General features: G+C 37.8%; 2 protein-coding genes across 2 annotated transcripts; both read left to right on the top strand.

Annotated features, from left to right (window-relative positions):
* The first annotated feature begins 3,965 nt into the window (after positions 1-3,965).
* On the top strand, positions 3,966-4,475 carry LOC132639571 (uncharacterized). Its single transcript, XM_060356010.1, has 2 exons — positions 3,966-4,043; positions 4,134-4,475. Exons 1-2 carry the CDS (start codon positions 3,966-3,968, stop codon positions 4,473-4,475), a joined length of 420 nt encoding a protein of 139 aa, XP_060211993.1.
* An 844-nt stretch (positions 4,476-5,319) lies between these two features.
* Positions 5,320-6,229, top strand: LOC132639570 (ethylene-responsive transcription factor ERF036-like). The gene is made up of 2 exons (XM_060356009.1): positions 5,320-5,653; positions 5,988-6,229. Exons 1-2 carry the CDS (start codon positions 5,320-5,322, stop codon positions 6,227-6,229), a joined length of 576 nt encoding a protein of 191 aa, XP_060211992.1.
* Positions 6,230-20,935: the final 14,706 nt, after the last annotated feature.

Here is a 20,935-nt window from a genome sequence, read left to right as displayed (position 1 = left end):
GGTAATCCTGTTTCAAAACTCAATGAAGAGATTTTTCTCTACGGTATGGTCCAAGTTGCCACAATCAAGTTCATCAACTCAAAATTCTCCTCACGTGGAAGAAAACTTGAACCAATTAGAAGAAAATCATCATTCAGCTAAAAAAACAAAAGCAATTAGTAGATTTGAATTTTTTTACGGGCAGATCCAAAGGAAAGAATACCCATTTTGTACTATCATCTAGATGAATGTGATGAGATTAGACGAGCATATATCTAAAGACGTCCTCAACTGAGTTTCCTTAAACAGATTTTTATAGATTAAAATGACGTTTCAATCGTAAATGGTTTAAAACATATCATGATTGGTTGGAGTATAGTGTGTGATAGAAGATGCAGCTTATTGTTTGTATTGTTATTTATTTCAAGATGAAAGCATTCATCAAGGTCGAGGCGTAGCGTTTTTAAGTATAGGGTTCAAGAGTTGGCAAGCAAAGAAAGAATTAGATACACACATTTGTAGGTAGAACAATGTTCACAACCAGGTAAATAAGAAGTGTAAAGATCTAATGCAACAAGAACAGTCAATTCAAGCAGCATTTGTTAAGCTGGATAATCAAACTAAGCTTGACCACAGAATTCATTTAAAAACATCAACTGATGTGGTGAAACTCCTTTTCTAATCAAGGATTAGCGTTTTGTGGACATCGTAAAAATGAATCATCATTAAACAAGGGTAACTTTCTTGGATTTCTTTCATGATATGAGAAGCGGTGTGATAAAATTCGTGATCCTGTGTTGAAAAAGGCTCCAGAAAATGATCAGTTGGCTTCTCATAATATTCAAAAACATATTATCACTGCATTTAAGCTTGAAACAATTAAAGCTATTATGGAGGATCTAAATGGTGACTATTTCTCATTACTAGTTGATGAATCTTGTGTTGTGTCACGTAAGAAGAAAATGGAAATTGTTTGATGATATGTTGATAGATGGGGATCTATGGTGGAACGGTTTATTGGGACCATTCATGTTCGTGATACTAGTGCTTTATGTTTAAAAGAAGCAATTGTTAACCACCATGCTCAACATTCTTTGAGTTTATCTGATATACATGGAGAATGCTATGATGGAGCAAGCAATTTATAAGGGCGTCTAATTGGCCTTAAAATTTTGATTCAATGAGAAAGTAGATTAGCTCATATGATTCATTGTTTTGCTCATCAACTTCAGGTGACTCTTGTCGGGATATCTAAAAAATGTCTTCAAGTTGGATAACTCGTACTGTTGGTTTCTAATGTCTTAAATGTCGCGGGAGGTTCTTTTAAACGCATTGATGAACTTTGAGAATCTCAAGCAGAAAAAGTTCAAGAGGCACTAGATATGGGTGAGGTTGAAATTGGTTAGGGCTTGAATTAAGAACTTAGTCTTTCTAGAGCTACCAATACTCGATGGGGTTCACACTACAAATCTTTTAAGAACTTTAGTTGTTACACCTCTCATTTTCGTCGTAGGAGAACCTATGGTTTACTAGTCGGGTATGCCTTTGGAATAGAGACCCGAGCCTGATTTTAGAGGTATAAAGTGTTTTCCCCGTGTACAAGGGTACCAGCAGTATTCCTGGCAATTTGCAGGATTAGAAGTTGAGCGAATCGAATCGACGCGACCTGAGCTGAATCTGAGAAAAACTGCAGACACCAGTCATCGTCGACGGGTCCGTCGTTGTGTGACGTCGACAGGGTTTCACAACCTTGCATCTATAGGCGCATGTCGACGGACTGTCGACACATCGACGAGTCGTCGACCCGCTCATTGAACCACACTGTTGTAGCTTTTTATTTCCAAGTATAAATATAAGACCCACGAGCTTATTTCCCATTTTCTTTCTTTCCAAATAAGAGGAACCCTAATATTTTCTCTCCAAATATTTTCCATCATTATTAGTGGATATTTGGTAAGATCCGAGCCCCATGAAGCCGTGCTTGTCAAGAAGAAGGTTGTTTCTAGGGTTTCTTCAAGGTTGTGAAGCTTAGGAAGTTGGAGTTGAAGTGATTTTTGGAATCTTAGACCCCTCAAGGTATGTAAATGATTTCTACCCTTGTATTTGAGTTTATTATCAAGAGTTTTAGTGATTTTAAGTGGAGAGAGGATACTTATGGAAGTGGTAAGTTGATGAAGGGTAATATAGTGATTTGGGGTTATTTTAAGAGATGATTGGAAATGGGTTTAAGTAGATTTTGATACATACATATATATATATATATATATATATATATATATATATATATATATATATATATATATATATATATATATATGTACATATATGTGTTGTCATTGTGTTGTGGGTACTGTGGTTGACGTTAGATTGAATGGGAAGTCGAAGGGTTGTTGAGCTTACGAGGGAAATGTTGTCCATAATTCGTTAAGCTCTATACGTATTTAAAGATTGTTAGTAAGCGAGGAAAATAGTCTAATTAAGGCCTATGTTATCTTAATTGTAGACTTGCAAGTTCGAGAGGTAGAAGTTGGACGATTGGATATACTTTAAGGTATTTTAAGGCTATCTTGTCTTTCCTTCGGCATGATCCTATGATGTGAGCCAACAAGCGAGTAAGTAAGCGAGCTTCCATATTACTCTACTCTTAGAAGCATTAGAAGTACTTCAGTTTTTGATGTTCATGTACCCCGTTTATGAGTGTTCCTTCTGTTCATGGTTCCAGTTTTATGTAGCCAGTTTTATGTATACAATTTATTCATGCATTACATTCATTATATATTTATGTACATGGACCCGTGACCAGAAGGCGTTATATACGCGAATACTAGATATATGTAGAGCATGAGAAGAGAGATAGGCGTTATACACGCATTACCACCATGATGATGATATGAGAATCAGGTTGCACGTACCGCAGCAATGTATATGATGATGGCCGCAGAGAGGCCGATATGATATGAGAAGAGAAACAGGCGTTATACACGCACATATATCAAGAGTTATACACACACATATATAGATGTATGACCTTCATTGATAGGCATGAGCATGCATATTATGCGACCACAGTGGCATTGTCAGTTACACATATTTATGCAGATACATACAAATACTAGTTCATACAAGTACATACAAATATTCATTTCATCTTATGAGTTCAGATCTTATTCATGATTCTTGTATATATATGTTGTTCTTATGCCTTACATACTCATTACATTATTCGTACTGACTCCCCGTTGCTCAGGGGGCTGCGTTCATGCCCGCAAGTACAGGTAGATAGACAGGTGTTCCGGCTTAGTAGGACTTCTATCCAGCAGTGATCAGTGCATTCCATTTGATCCGGAGTTGCAGTCTATTTTGGTATGCCATTCTTTTGAGATGTCTATAGATGGGTATGGCGGGGCCCTGTCCCGTCCTTCTACGACTTTTATTTCAGTAGAGGTTTGTAGACAGTTATATGTATTAGCCAGATGATGTAGCCTTGTCGGCTTCTATTCTTTTGTGTACAGTATATGTAGCAGCCTAGCTGGCTTGCACTGTTCTTTCAGCATGTTTATGTATATACAGATTGTTCAGTGTTCATGATGTCGCCTATTTATGAGATCAGTTTAAGTCATGTATGGGCCCTAGACGTCCAGTAAGATTCAGATATGAGTATAGGGGTGTTTGGTCGCTAGAGGTCAGACACTCGTCAAGACTCATCGGTTTGGGTCGTGACATTAGTAGTATGTTTGGCTCTATTTCTGATGTTCTTGATAATATTGTTTTTTATTCCAAATGTGTTGAAGATAACAGTAAGGCAACATGATATCTCAGAGTTTGTCAAACATTTGATATTGCTTTCATATTCTACTTAATGAGAGATATTTTAGCGATCACAAATTAACTTAATTAATCATTAGAAATAAAGAACAAGATATATCAAATGCCATGCTACTTGTTAAAGTAGTAAAGGGTCGATTGCAAGATCTAATGGATAAAGGATGAGATCCACTTATCGAGATGTGTTTGCATTTTGTGTCAAGTATGATATTTTGATACCTAATTTGGATGAGTTCTATGTTAGTTTTAGAATATCTTGACGTAATGTTACGGACTATGCTTTCTCACATCACTATCGTGTTGATGTATTTTTTAAGATTATTGATTAGCAACTTCAAGAACTCAAGAATCGTTTTAATGAGGTGAGAACGGATTTTCTTATCGGAGTTGCTTGCTTGAACCCAGTTGACACATTTTCTAGTTTTGACATCAAGAAAATACTGAGAATGGCTGAATTATATCGTTATGATTTTGGTGAAAATATAATGACTACTCTGAAGAATCAATTAGGGACTTATATTGTTGATGTCCGTGAAGTTGATGGAAGAGTCTCCAACCTAAGAAGACTTGGTGATCTTTCTGAAGAGCTAGTTAAAGCAAAGAATCATTTAAATTTCTGTTGCTCCTACCGGTTGCCACTGCTACAGTTGAAAGAGCTTTTTCGGCAATGAAATTGATCAAGAGTGAATTGCGAAATTGAATGGATAATGACTTCATGAGAGGTTGTATGGTGCTTTACGTAGAAAAAAATATTTAATACCGTTTCTGATGCGAGTATTATAAATAGGTTTCAAGAAATGAAAATTCCTAAAATACAACTGTAGTAATATATTTTAATTATTCAAAGCTTGTTTTGTTCGTTTCTTTGCGCATTAATTTTTTATATGTTGAACCGGCTTGGTAAAAATTTTGGATCCGCCACCGATTGTAACTCAACATCTTTGTAACCCTCTCCACTTGACTTAAAAGTCAAAAACGGTTGTGGCCTTGTGGAGAGCCAAATTTAAGGTTCTAACTGGTCTCCAATCCCTAAGAATCAATTAAGCCCCTGCTAAGAGTGATTAATTAATTGTCCCACACCCACCTCCCATTCCTACTGCCACGCCCACGCACGCTTCATTTTCAGGTCTCTCTCCCTTTCTCACAGTAGTATAGTAGAGAAGTAATTAATATGAGATTCCAAATTTTCTCTCTGGTTGTGTGGTGTGTCATTAACTAATCATGGGTAAATGCTACGGTCGGTCGTGAGTCCGTCTCTCTCACACATTTCTCATTCTGTTCCCCCATAGCTCAAGCTCTCAGTATATATAAATCCCCATATCAACTCTTCCTCTACTCAGTTCTTCTCTCCTTTTCACACATTTTCCTAAGCCCTCTCCTGAAATTAAACCCATTCATATTATAACGAGGTGGGATCAGCGTCAAAGTTCTTTTTATTTTTTATTTTTCTTGAGAGTTGCAAAGAGGATTAAACACAGTCAACTAAAGACTTAAATCATCAAGAAAAGGCAGAACATGGCTGAACAACCATATTTAGAAACCGAGTCAAGTAGTAACTCATTTACAAATTCCCCCTCACCATCCTCTACAAATTCATCTACTACTTCTCTTCTTAACACAGTACTGCCTAAAAATAGTACTAACACAAAACATCAGTCCAAAAGGTGTAGGGATGAAGACGATGCCAATAGTAAGACTAGATCATATGTGGGAGTACGAATGCGTGACTGGGGAAAATGGGTATCCGAAATCCGCGAACCCAGAAAGAAGTCTCGGATCTGGTTAGGTACTTTTGCCACTGCAGAAATGGCAGCTAGACAACATGACGTAGCTGCAATGTCCATCAAAGGTAACTCGGCGATCCCCAACTTTCCTGAGTTCGCCGAGTTACTGCCTCGCCCTGTCACGTGCTCTCCACGTGACGTCCAAGCAGCGGCCATTAAGGCCTCTCACATGGACCATCTCAATCTTAACACCAAGAGAGAAATGTCAATCACCACGTGACAAGTGAGGGATGGCTCAGTGGTTAAGCACCTCCACCCACGACCGGTAGGTCCTGGGTTTGAGTCACACTGGAGGGGAAGTGTGAAAACAGTATAAATCCTCCTAAAATGGGAGGGAAAAAAAAAAAATCACCACGTCGTCAACGCTGACGTCGTCATTGGTCTCAAGCCTCACATCAGAGGCGGAGGTGCCTGCATCTCCGCCTCTGAGCGAGATAGTGGAGCTGCCAAATCTGATTTACGACTCGGTTGAGTCAGCTCAGGAGGAGTACAGGTTCCTAGAATCAGATAGGTGGGAGTATCGTCACCCATGGTTACATAGTTTGGGAGATTGTGAATATTTTGGAGGATACAACATGGGATCAACAGGATTAGAAGGTGTACTTTCATGCAGTTTCGACAGCTTGCTATGGCAACATTAGAATCAACAATGGTGTGTTTTGCTTTTTTATTTTATTTTTCTTATAAATTTCTTTATTGAGAGAGAACCTTTTTGTTTAGTTTTAGCACTTTACTGGATTGAATGAATAAGAAAACCCCAAGGGCATGAAACTAGACATATACGCTTCTTGCAATTCAAGTAGTTCGCCTTTTAGAGATGGCATTTTGTTAGCTCTCTTTTTTGATACAGTGAGAAGGATACAGCTTAGATAAATTCAGCAGTTTGTCCACCCCTCGAGAATGGAGAAGTCCTCAAAATTATGAAAATAAAAAAAGTGGGATTTATTTATATTTTTCATTCTTGTAGCTCTAGATTTTAAGTACTCTAATTAATACTACCTTCGGATAAAAAAAAAAAGAGTTCACTTACCTATTGCACATCCTTTAAGAAAATATTAACTCCTAGACAAAAATAGATAATTTGACTAAATGACCCCTAATTAAATAAGTATTGAGATTTGATCATAGAACACTTAATAGGGGCAAATATGAAAAAATAAGGTTAATTCTTTCTTGATTTGCTAAATGGACTCTTTTTTTTATCCAAGAAAAAAAAGACTAAGTGAACATTTTTTTTTTATCCAGAGAGAGTAACACAATTATGACCCTTCGTGATATCTCTCTCTCTCTTCAATAATATACTCTCTCCGTTCACTTTTACTTGTATACTATACTAAAAATAAATTTTCACTTTTATTTGTCCACTTTAGCATATCAAGATAAAGACAATTTTTTTTTGTTTTACACTTAATAAAAATAAATTTTCACTTTTATTTGTCCACTTTAGCATATTCAGAGAAAGACAATTTTTTTTCTTGTTTTGCCCTTAATATTAATTACTCATTTTCAAATCACCTCCCAAGTTTATTGAGACTATACACCAATTAATATGAGTCATATGGTACTCCCTCCGAATAAAAAAAAGTGTACACTTAGCCTTTTTTTTTTAGTCAAAAAGAGTGTCCACTTATCAAATCAAGAAAGAATTAACCTTAATTTTTAAGATTTGTCCATATTAAGTGTTATGTGATTAAATTTTAATATCAATGTTATTAGGGGCAATTTAGTTAAATTATCTATTTTGTCTAAGAGTTAATTTTTTCTTAAGGGGTGTACAAGTGGTTAAGTAGATATTTTTTTTTATCTAAATGCAGTAGAATATATATTTTATTTATTAATTATTAAGAGATGTATGAAATTAAAAGTGAATAAATAAAAGTAAACTGAGCATCTAGTTTCGCGCAGCAGCTACGTAAACCTATGGTGATGTACCAAAATTATTGTTTTGTCTTGCTTGTTGGGTCCACGGAGTTTCAAATCATGAAATTTTTACTACATTTTCCCTTCTCATTTTCTATGCTTCGCTCATTTATACTACCACCCAAAACTCTTTCTCCTTTAACTTTTTTAATGATTTGTTTTTGAGATTTGAATACGTTTCTTTGGTTTCTCCCTTGTAATTTTTAATCAAAATGCTAGTAGTATTGAAGAGGTCTAGGCAAACTCCTGCCTGTAAATTCAGATGTGTGTACATGTAATTAAGAGGGGGCTTTAATTAATTCCTCCTGAGTAGACATATGGCCATACCACTTCTGCACCCTTGATTAGATGCTCCCTCCGTCCTATATTGCTTGATCACTTTTTCTTATACATGTCCTTTAATAAATCATAAATAAAAAATTTTTTTTTACTAATTTACCCTTTTGACTCTTTTTAATACACTCTATTAATGCGGCCTCAAGCTAGTCAACTCAAGTTAGTACTAATAAAGTAACTAGATCATTTATTTTCAATTTTCTCCAATAAATCTTCAACTTTCCTTGAACCTTCTGAATGTTCATGAACTATCTCCAACAAATCTTCAAGTTTCCTTGAATCTTCAACTTTTTAACAGCCAATTTAATTTGTTTTTTTGGATCTTCAAATATCGGATGATCAGTTTTTATTTTTCGCTCCATCTTTTCATAAATATATCCATGCATATGTAGTTAGCTTAGAACTGAATTTATAGGAGAATAAAAGATGCAAATGGGCGGGAGGAACTTTTTTTGGAACTTTACAATACTTCTTATTAATGCACTCTTTTGACCAACATGGGGGAAATTTTTTGGAACTTTACAATATTTATGGAGGAAGTCAATGTATGGTTTACACTTCCAAAATGATTTAATTTTTAGGGTAAAATGGCAAAAATTTAATTAATTCTATTTTGATTTTGTAAATGGACAAGTAATTTGGGACATATATTTTTAGTAATGTGGCCAAGTAATATGGGACGGAGGGAGTATTGAATTTTGTAGTTGCTTCGTAGCCAGATGAAATTTTTGTTTAATTGCCAAAGGAATTTGGTTACTGGGCCATCCAGAATTGAGAAAATCATCTCTTATGATCAGTTAAAATTTGTATTGAAAAAAATGATCTTATAAAATTATTTCTGTATTTCATTTAATTTACTGATCTCCAGCGTTATACTCATATTAAAACGGACCTATAAGGCTATAACTAAAAGAATATTTATAATGAGCCATAAAACTCATCTGGCCTACTGAACTTCTCAATCTCCACGCAATTAGGTTTTGGTATGAAACAAAATCAGTATTTATGCTAGTTGACACTTGTTATTAGCTCTAATTAAATACCATTATTAAATAACTTGGAAACTAGATAATTTGGTGAAGCAATACAAAATCAAGAAAGCAGATACTCCACTTCAATCTTTTTAATTGCCTTGTGCTGGCTGCCAAAAATGGATCAGTAACTTATACTAGTAGATATACAGATACTATGGTTTCATCAAACTGGGAGTTTGAGACAAATCCTTAGCTGTAAAAGGGACATATGCTTCAAGTAGTTGGTGATTGATTTGAAGACACGTTGTCTACTTTGACCCTCCATTTCTACTCTACTATTTGCTGTAGCAACCCTTTTTCATAAATAATGAAAATGTCGTCTGAACATGGAAGGTTGCAAATTTTATACATGCAGTTCTAGCGCATCTGCAATTTTACTAAGGATTTAAGTTGCTTCACTGATTATATATGTATAAATAACTCGCACTATTAGTGTAATTTTATCATCTTAATAAGTGTTTATAATACTTTCAAGTTACCTTAATAGGATTTTTTATGATGACTTATTGAGTATGAGTGGATTGGGCTCCTCTCTATTTTCTATTCTCTCCTTTTCTCCAAGTTCCTACTTGGATGAGAGCGACATATCATGGTTAATAATTAAAGGTTGAGATTTCATTATCTAAAGCTAAACATGATCTAAATAACAAATATTTCTTTAACCATGAGATGTGGCTCCCATCCAAGCAGGGGCGGATCTAGGGCCGCCGAGGGTGTTCTGTAATGACTCGTTTGGTCGTTATTGTACTTTTGACCCATTTACCCCTGTTGACCCTTCCCTGAGTCCTGTTAGTATGATTTTGACCTAGGGGGATGGGCGACACGGTTCCCGAGGTCATCAGCGAGCTCTAGTAGGATTTGTGGAATCTAGAGTCTTAAAGTGAAAAAGCCTTTCACCAATAGTTGAATTTTGGATAAACGTGCCCTAATCGAATTCTGGCAGTTCCATTAGGTCCGGAACGTGATTTATGATTTAGTGAAGTCATTGGTTTGGTTCCCGAAAGGTTTGAGTGTGATTTGAGTCATTGGTGGAGGTACTAGTTAAGTTAAAGAGTTAGAGTTGACCACGGTCAACATCAGGTCAAGATGACCCTGTGTCAATGTTTTGAAAGTTCCAACAAGTTCGTATGATGATTTTGGATTTGTCCGCAAGTTTTGGTGAGATTCCAAAGAGTTCAAATGGATTTGGGTTGTGTCGCGCTCGTATTTGATGTTTTCACCGTAGTTCTATGGCCATAAAGGGTACCATATCGATAACAAAATCTTCGTTTTGTATTTTGATTGAACCATTAGATCCGTATCGTAATTACGAAGCTATAGCAAAAAGAATCGTCACATTTCGCCTTCGTATGAGGAAGTTATGGTCATTTTAGAGCGGATAACTGTTGATGTACCTGGTGTGTGCGCTGTAGCGAAATTCTGGTCCGCTATAACGGACATTGGTCCGCTGGGGCAGACTTCTGGTCTGCTGTAGCGGACATCTCTGTGTATAAAAAAATCAGAATGTGTTTATTTCTTATTTTGAGCATGTCTTGAGTTCTAGATCTCCGTTTGAGGTGATTTTCGCGGCGTTGTTCTCGTCTCAATGAGGGGGTAAGTATATAACCTTTTTTTTTTTTTTTTATGTTTCCTCAAGTTTATTTTCATTGGTTATCGATTTTATCCGAGTTTGATTAGGGAAAATTGGGGTTTTGAACCCAAAAGTTGAAAAGTGAAAAATCATGGTTTTGAAGATCAAGATGATGGCTTTTTGAATGGGCTTTCTGGATCTAGATTAATTAAGATATGGGTATACTAATTTTGAATTAAATTTCCAGTTCGTCCATTGCGGGCTCCGGGTTACCTTTTTGGGTTTGTATTGGGGTTCCGAATTAAAGTATAGCAATGTGTATCGTTGGACTCGTTTAAACTCGTAGGGCTCATTTGATACAAGGGATAAGGATAAATAATCCTGGGATTATATTTGAGATGAATTTATCCCACGTTTGGTTGGGATAAAATGGTGGTGTAACTAATCCCGGGATTAGTTATCCGGGATTGTTGTGCTATTTTATCCCTGTGAGAGGGTGGAATAACTAATCCAAGGATAAGTTATCATGGGATAAATTGTTTCTAACCAAACGACCTTGTAGGATACTATTTTGACTATATTGAGCCCAATTTTTCAATGAAATTACAGTTTTGCCCTTATGGCTCCGATTTGGCTATTTTGGGTCTATTTTTGGGTTTTGGGTAAAACTATGGTAATACGGGCATCCTTATATTCGTATTCTAACGTAGAATTCATATTTCATAGACGTTAAATGTTCTTAGGCTCTCCAAAAAGGAAAGGCAAGGCTAGCTAGATTAGTTCATGGCACCTTTTCGGCATCGAGGTAGGTTATGACTTACCTTTTAGTTAGCAAAGCATATGTAGCACGGAGAAAGCATGTTAATCCTTCGGGTATGAAGTCGGGATGGATATTCTTAGGCTGGTATTGTTGATTGACTATGTGGGCTCGTCGCCATGATTGTTGAGATTGGGCATGTCGCCCTACTGGCTATGTGTGATATTCTTGTGACTGACACACTTGCCCCTCTACCTCTTGATATTCCATTTTCATATGAAAGAGGAATGTTGTTATTGAGAATTGAAATGTTGATCTGCATATTATAATATCAATTAGGGGACTTTGTGATTGATGTGTCTAATTGAGGCTGAGGAAGTGTACGGCATGCATTCCATAAATCATATCTGATCGTTGCCTAATGTTGTGTATTGGCTTGTTGCCATATGTGTGATGTTGGACTCATTATTTAGTTTCCATATTGTAATTGTGAAACCGTTATCTCTCATTTATTGGGTATTATCTGGTATAGAGGAAAGGTTGGTTATTGATATGTTGAGTCATGATTCGGATCTCAACATACAGTTTAAGGTTGGAATTGATAAGTTGTGTTATGGAACGGTTGATTTAGGCCTAAAGTGTACTTTACTCATTTGTGAGCTTATTTTTGTCATTCATGCACTCATACTCATGCATTTGGATCGGGTTGCACGCCGGAACATATATTTGGATCGGTTTGCATGCCGCAACATATATATTGGGATCGGGTTGCACGCTGCAACATATATTTGGATTGGGTTGCACGCCGCAGCAGGTACATGGACTTCGCGGGTCCCCCGTGGGTCATGACTATTGAGACGTAGAGGTATTCCGTCCGTAGCATGTGTGTATGATATGAGACAGTTGACCAGTACATTGCATTGCATTGCATTACATCGCACGTGCATTCATATTACATCTATCCACATCTTTGATTTGGTTGTTGTATTTATTGTATTGCATGGTGCGTTTCCGTATTGATTCCTTGGTTGATTATTGACTTGAGTTGTCATGTGCCTGATTAATACACACTTGGGGATTAATGGAATCAAGGATTAGAGACTTTCTCCTAGGCTATGACTGGAGGTTACGGAGATCTATTGTGGTTCTTATTGCTGTGAGGTGACTTGTATTTTCTTAGTAACCATATTTGATTGTTTACTTGCATATTTGTTGATTTCTTTCTTTTATATATGTGAACTAACTGTTGTCGGCCTATGATTCCTACTCAGTACATGTTGTTTGTACTGACGCTACCTTGCTACATTTCTTTTCGGGGTGTAGAGTTTGAGACAGGATCCACGCCAGGCCCTCGTAAGTGATCCCTAAGGCAGTTTATTTGGAGACTTACGGTGAGCCACGCCAGACCTGGAGCCCGAGTTTTCATTCCTCATTATATCTATCTTTTACTTTTCGGACAATATTCCTTATCTTGTTATGAGCCTTGTATGGCAATATTCAGATATTTGTACTTATTGGTTTAGACTTATGTAGTGATTAGTAGCTCTTGTACTGATACAGACCAGATGCCATAGGTAGTTTATGTATTTTCGCACTTATTACTTTTACATGATATTTGAGACTTATTAGCATTTATATTATTATTTCGCATTGATAGATTGTATGTTGGGTAAGGAAAGGGTTCGTCCACCAGTAGGGAGTGTGCGGGTGCCTGCACGACTAGTGATTTGGGTCATGACAAGTTGGTACCAGAGCCCTAGGTTACCCAGTCTATAAGTACAGGAGCATGTCTTGTAGAGTCTTGCGGATCGGTACGATGAGCTCCGTACCTATTTGTGACAGGCTATATGACATTTAGGAAACTTCTATTTCTTCCATTCCTTTCGTGCTACTTCATTCAAATTGGTATCTAGTCAATTTCAATTGGTATCTAGTCGATTCCAATTAGTATCTGAATATCTTTGTCTTATTCTCTTACGAATGGTGGAAGCTCGTTCTTAAATTCTTATACGAGCGGTTTTGTTATGACGTGGCTTGGTATGGTACGAGACATGTCATCCTGACTCGGACGCATGACCAAGTTCAGTTTCTAGCTATAGCATGAGGTTTCAGTTGTGTGGGATCGTGGTTAGACTCGTTTATTGTGGGGGTTTCTTGAGAAATAGGAAAGATAGTACAAATGGTAAAATGATCTCCATGTTTTCAGCGTTGGGTTGCTTGAAAGTGGTAAAAGTACATTTATGGCTTAACAAGAGTGATTTGTTCGATGATATGATTGGTTTTGGGAAAAGTTTCCACTTCGTTTAGGCATTATGACGGTGTGCGTGGCATGGGTGTACCAATGGCAGGTCAACGATTCATCAGTGGCAGGGTATTAGATGTCGATGTGCGGGGACGAGTGTAAGTTCGGTAAGGATCATCGGATTTGACAAAAGTATAGTGACCACGTGTAATAAAGAAGAGAAGTTTAGAATAAGGACATAAAAGACAACTTTTGTGGAAAACGTGAAGCGAAGTAAGATATCTTAGGGTATTTTGGTATGATTACCTTTCATATTAATGGGACAGACACGTAAGGAAGAGGATTTTGATAGCTTAATCTCCGCTATAAGGAAGGAAAAAATTGGCATATGATGTGTTTATCATGATAAGGTTACAATCGGTATGAGAGTGGATTTCGTATTCGGTCGTGAGAAGTTAAGTTGGACTTTGACGTGACTATATGGTAGTGTTTTTTGGGTTCATTCAGCAAAGTGGTTATCGGTTCTAGATCGGAAAGAATGGTTACTTGTGACGAGTGGAGACTTAAGATATCGGGTAGCGGTAGTCCTGGTCTTTCAGTAAGGTGTATGTTTGCCGGTTCGTCGTGTTTAGAGGAATGATAAAGAGATCTTGGGATCAAGATCTAGTTGATTTGAGGATCATGTTGTTGTCATGCATGGTAAAATAGACATAAAGGTTCAGTGTTGAGTTGGTAAGTTTGGTTATGCCGTGGGCCAATGGGAGCCTGTGGTTGATTAATAAGAATGACTCTAGTGTTGGACAAGTGCGAAGTTTTAGTACTCAAGGAGCTATCGGGTGTTACATCTAATATTGGATTAGGGTAGAGAGCCTTGTACCTATTGTGTAAGTTTCGACTAGTTTCTGCTACTACTAGTGTACTACTCGGTTGAGTTGATCGAATGAAAGGGATAATCGCGCGAATGGTTAGAGGTGTTTTGGTTCGACAAGTAAGGCAAGAGGTGATCTTCGTGGGTGAGTAGCATTTAGAGGCATTGAAGTGATAAATCAATAATGAGGTTTGAATAAATTCGAGTTGTTGAGAACATTTCAAAATTTGAGTTACGGGAATTTGAGCAAAGGCACCTTGGTAGAGATATGTGGGGACGTTAGTAGGACTGTGCATGTGATATGCTGGATTTATAAAGTTTTCAGTTTAGAGTTGAGTGAGTTAAGGGAACTCTAGTGTGTAGAGTGTGTGACATGCTACTATCTCCAGGATTGACTCGGCTAGTTTGAAAGACTTATGATTATGCGGTATTCTATTGAGTGGGTTCGAGTAATGGTTAGACGGTGACGATAATTGTGATTTGATTGGAATTGGGGAATTGAAGAGTCAAGAAAAAGTATAGTTGACCGAGAATAGGTAAAAATAAGGTACATCTTCGGGATTACTTAGATCAGTATAAGTTGTGGAGATGTTGTCTTACATATTTCAAACGAGGTGTGATTGTGAGTACTCTTAAAGAAGGGATTCTACGTAAAAGGACTAAGTGATATAATAGATTAAGTGATATGACGAAGTTCCGTGAGGTTTCATTGAAGAGAAGCACCGAAAAGAGTGGAAAAACATATATGACCTCCTAGTTGGCGATGATAAAAGAATAAGTGGGAATCTAGCCAAAAGAGAAGGTCATAAAAGTACTTTGACAGAACATCCACCGAAAAAAAAGGGCGTTACATGAAAGAGTCACAAACCAAGCTAATGATGCTACCCCAATCCAATTGGGAACCATGCAATTGCTTGGATGGTGATCAGCGATTAGTGAGAAGAACATTTCAGGTAACCGACATGTTAAGGCTTATGGAAGTGGCTTGTGTGGTACACAGTTAGGTAATTTCGTAACACTCTTTAGTGGATGAGTTAGTGTGGTTTACGAGAAAGGAATTGTAGAAATCCCTATTATGTGAGGGTTAGAGTTATATTTTCGAGATGAGACCGTATTCGTGGTAGTGTATTATGTTGCTAGTAATATTGACTGGATAACTTGGGTGTGAAATTTTTGGATATTAAGGGCTTGGAAATAGTTGTGCCAGTTTGGCGCAAGAGATTGCGAGATTGATGCTTTTGGACTGGTGATAGACATATCGAGGTGTTACAATGGGAGATTTGATGGTTAAAGGGGTATTATATGAGGCTACAGGTTTTGCATTGAAAAGTTTGGGGTGTATTAGAATTGCGTATCGGGTAAAGGTTGAGAAACATGAAGATTGCAAACATAAGGTATAGTTCTTCAATACTAAGTTGACAACTCGGATAGGACTCACCTTTTAGAGTCGAGGGTGGCAGATATGATTGATTATGCATGAGGAAAAGATTAGAATTGGCCGCCACAGATGGGTGGTAGGACTGTGATTGGTTTAGAAAAATTGGAGTCAGTTCAAGTGACTATTGGTGGTATTCAGGGGTTGTGCATTAATTCCGAGTCAGGATTGTTTGATTAGAGCTTGATGGACTATGTTTATATTCCCAGGGGAACTTATGGGTCCCAAGTAAATCACCTTCACGGATTCGATGAGTTTCAGTTCAGATTTAAGGTATGATAGGTTTACCGTATCAGGGTTTGCGAGTGACTTGACGACATTTTACCGAGAGCAGCTATTCGGACAGATATAATGGTTACGTCGGTATTGGGTAATGATTTGAGGAGGTGCTATGTTTGCGAGAGGTCTTTAGAGTGATTAGATGGTTTCCTACGAACTCGTCCCGGCAAGGTACTCAGTGGTATGCTTCCAGTATTATGATTTGAAGGTTTAAGAAGACTTGAAAGTAGAGAAGTCAACTATGAGTAAGATCAGTTAGATGGAATGCTTAGAGTTGCTTCGATAAAGCAAGAATTCTTTTCTGGAAAAACTAAGTCATAGCTTCGGGCTTGTGTTTATGTGTTTCTAAGAAATCGTGGTGCGAAAAACGGTTCTAGGGGCAAAAGAAAGGTTAGTGGAATCAGGGTATTTTACCAGTTCAAAGTGGGCTATGATTATGTCTATCTAAAGGTTTGTGCTGTTTTGAGAAATGTTTGTGGGACCTATTGATTGCGTTCAGACGTATGGTTATATCGAATCAAAGAATTCCAACAAAAGCAGTTCTATATTTCGAGGACCAGTTGTGAGAGAAATTCGAGCATGGAAATATGGAAATTGGGTCTTTTAGCTAAGTTAGAGGAAGTTTTGACTGATAAGGTGAGTGGGCAGTGATTTTGGCATACTTCGTGCCGTGGAGGCTTCCGTGTTGTTATGTTAAAGATTCCTTGATTACCGTCAGCTTTCGTACTCTCTTTCTTCGTTCAAGGATGAACACTTATTTAATTGGTATCTGATGTAACGATCCGTTTGGTCGGTTTTGTACTTTTTACCCATTTACCCCCGTTGACCCTTCCCCGAGTCCTGTTAGTATGATTTTGACCCGCGAGGATTGGCGACATGATTCCCGAGGTCATCGGGCGAGTTCTTTTAGGATTTGTGGAATCTAGAGTCAAAGTGAAAAACCTTTGACCAATAATTGACTTTTGGGTAAATGCGCCCGTAATCGAATTCCGACAGTTCCATTAGGTCTGAAACATGATTTATGACTTAGTGAAGTCATTGGTTTGGTTCCCGAAAGGTTTGGGTGTGATTTGAGTCATTGGTGGAAGAACTAGTTAAGTTAAAGAGTTAGAGTTGACCACGGTCAACATCAGGTCAATATGACCCCGTGTCGATATTTTGAAAGTTCCAACAAGTTCGTATGATGATTTTGAATTTATCCGCAAGTTTTGGTGAGACTCCAATGAGTTCGGATGGATTTGGGTTGTGTCGCGCTCGTATTTGATATTTTCATTGTAGTTCTTTGGCCCTGAAGGGTATCATATTGATCAAACAACCTTTGTTTTGTGTTTTTATTGAACCATTAGATCCGCATCGTAATTACTAAGCTATAGCAAAAAGAATCGTCGCATTTCACCTTCGTATGAAGAAGCTATGGTCATTTTAGCGCAGATAACTGTTGATGTACCTGGTGTGTGCACTATAGCAGACTTCGGGTCCGCTGTAGCGGACATCTCTGTATATAGAAAAATCAGACTGTGTTCATTTTCTTATTTTGAGCATGTCTTAAGTTCTAGAGCTCTGTTTGAGGTGATTTTTGCGGCGTTGTTCTCGTCTCAATGAGGGGGTAAGTATCTAGCCTTTATTTTTATGTTTCCTCAAGTTACTTTTCATTGGTTATTGATTTTATCCAAGTTGATTGGGAAAAATTAGAGTTTTGAACCCAAAAGTTGAATCGTGGAAAATCATGGTTTTGAAGATCAAGATGAAGACTTTTTGAATGAGTTTTCTGGATCTAGACTAATTAAGCTATGGGTATACAAATTTTGACTTAAATTTCTAATTTTGCCTTTGTAGGCTCGGGGTTACCATTTTAGTTCATTTTGGGGTTCCGAATTAAATTATAGCAATATGGATATCGTTGGACTCGTTTAAACTCGTAGGGTAATATTTTAACTATATTGAACCTTATTTTTAATGAAATTACAGTTTTACCCTTGTGGCTCGGGTTTGGCTATTTTGGGTCCATTTTTGGATTTTGGTTAAAACTATGGTAATATGGGTATCCTTAGATTCTTATTCCAAAGTAGAATTCATATTTGATAGATGTTAATTGTTCTGAGGCTCTCCGACGAGGAAAGGCAAGGCTCAACTGGATTAGTTCGTGGCACCTGTTCGACATCGAGGTAGGATACGACTTACCTTTTGGTTAGACTTCAGTTAGCGAAGCATATGTAGAAGTTAGTTATTGACGGAGAAAGCATGTTAAGCCTTCAGGTATAAAATTGGGATGGATATTCTTAGGTTTGTATTGTTGATTGACTATATGGGCTCACCGCCATGATTGTTGAGATTGGGCATGTCGCCCTACTGGATATGTGTGATATTCTTGTGACTGACATACTTTCCCCTCTCCCTTTTGTTATTCCATTATCATATGAAAGAGGAATGTTGTTATTGAGAATTGAAATGTTGATCTTCATATTGCAATATAAATTCGGGGACTTTTATGATTGATGTGTCTAATTGTGGCTGAGGAAGTGTACGACATGCATTCCATAATTCATATGTAATCGTTGCCTCTTGTTGTGTATTGGCTTGTTGCCATATATGTTGTCACGACCCAGCCCCGTGGGCCGCGACTGGCACCCTACCTGGGTGCCCAGACCGAATCACACATTAATTATAAGGTCCAAACGTATTTCCGAATTTTATGAAATCATATCAAATGCAATTTATATCAAAGTATGTCTTAAGCGGTCGCACCAAATCAAAATGCCATATCAAATACAAACTGAGCGGCGGTATAGACATCGCCGGTCAAAAGTGCAAACGTAAGCATAAGGGCCATTTGGGGCCATCATAATGAACAGACCACTTTAAGACCAAAAAACGAAATCAAACCAACACATACAGGACCCTCACCCCACATATATGACTACAGGCCTCTACGAACTCAAAACAAAGACATATGGCGAGACAGGGCCCCGCCGTACCCAAATAGTCAAATGTACAGAATATATACAAAGCAAAAGGAGTCTGTACCAAAAGTGGACTCCGGATCAAAGAGGAGTACTCCGGAATAGCAAAGAGTGAAGCCTACTGCGGAGGGTCACCAATGTCTGTACCTGCGGGCATAAAACGCAGCCCCCGAAGAAAGGGGGTCAGTACGAAATATGTACTGAGTATGTAAAGCACGGAGTACAGAAATATGGATCAAAACTGAAAGCAAATCAGATAACAAGATGGAATACAAATCGGTATGTCAAAATCCGTATCGAAACCATATACGTATATATAATGCAAACGAAATCATGCAAACGCTTAGGAACGTGGTCGCCACTCCGACGCTGGCGCCACACACAGCATAACACCAAAAGGTTTCAAATCTCCGTACATCCCCGAACACAAACATAATCATAGGTGAGCGTATCGCATCACGAGCCATATCACAGCATAACTCCAAACGGAACCCGGCCCTATGGCGAAGCCTCGGGAACCGTAACACAGCATACGGCCGAATTATCCTAAGGCGCACGAATCAAAACCGGCCCGGGAACCGGTGAACGAAGTCATAATAGGGCACGAGCGGAGTCGTGAGCAAACAAATGCAAATCATATTTCAAAATAGTCTTTCAAAACATAATGGTTTCATAAGTCATTCCATAATACAAAGTAATCGAATACTTAGACGATACAAAGGTTCGTTTCACAAAAAGTTTCCCAAAATGGTACGTATGGCTCAAAACGTAACTTAGTATATCATAATATCCAAAACATATCTCGTAGGAGGGAGTTCCAAAATCGAAAGTATCATATCAAACTTTATTCACAAAGATAGCCCAATAAGGCAAATAGGGCGTATCGGGGTTAGCGGGCCCACCTCGAGTCAAATTGAGGTGGCGAACATATTTTCTGAACATTCATAGGCCAAAGGGTCATACACCATCATTTCTAAGTTACCCGACCACATTTCGATAGGTTTCGGACGAGTGGTGGCATTCTAGCCAAAATAGAGCCCTTAGGCTTCAATTGAATTGAATGAATAGTAACTTTTCTGTGGATCGGGTTTCGAGGAGCAGGAATGCTCCGGAAGTTCTCATATTCGCCTATCATACTAAGATATGCCAAACGAAGGAGTGGGAAGCTTTACATACCTTATAGACGTCTTATGCTCTCCCAAAAGTCAAGTCCCGTTTCGTCCGAAATCTGCAAATGGTCAAAGTTACCAATTGAGATTCTTAGGCTTAAAAATGCCTTTAACTTCATTTTTGCCTACCGAAATTTCGGCAGCATTTCCCCTATAAATCTAACATCCTCGAGACTTAGCTCGGCTCAAAATACATCAATAACAACAGCCCACACATCATCAAACAACACAAGTAATAATCAAATCACTCTAGCTTCACAGTTCTACTTTATTACCTAAGTTGGCAACTTTCATTCAAACTTCCAAAACTCCAATTCTATATCTACATAATTGTATTCATTTCCTCATTCAAACTTATACAATCACATCCTAACTACAATCCAAGCCATACACGAAATTGCCCCAAAATCCATCACTTTCCATAATTCTTCAAAACATCAAAATTCACGACGAACATTCTAACTCGCGTCGTTTCATTCCGAATTCATTAACATCATTAGAAATTCATATTTAAAGTCTTTAGCACTCTAAATATACAATGATATACATAATGATACCGAAGGTATACGCTTTCCGATAATATCCGAAATCATTTTCCAACGCCAATTTAATTCATCAATCAATCATTTACGACACAAGGTTCACAACAACACATTATACCAACTAAACAAGATCAACTCACCTCACTTTTTTCTCCCTATGGCTCACGGCCAACACACAATATACACACACACCCACGGCTTTCTATTTACATCAAAGTTACAGGATTCTCGTCTA

This window comes from Lycium barbarum, chromosome 5 (genome assembly GCF_019175385.1).
Source record: "Lycium barbarum isolate Lr01 chromosome 5, ASM1917538v2, whole genome shotgun sequence".
Taxonomy (NCBI): Eukaryota; Viridiplantae; Streptophyta; class Magnoliopsida; order Solanales; family Solanaceae; genus Lycium; species Lycium barbarum.
This window is presented reverse-complemented; position numbering and strand designations above follow the sequence as displayed.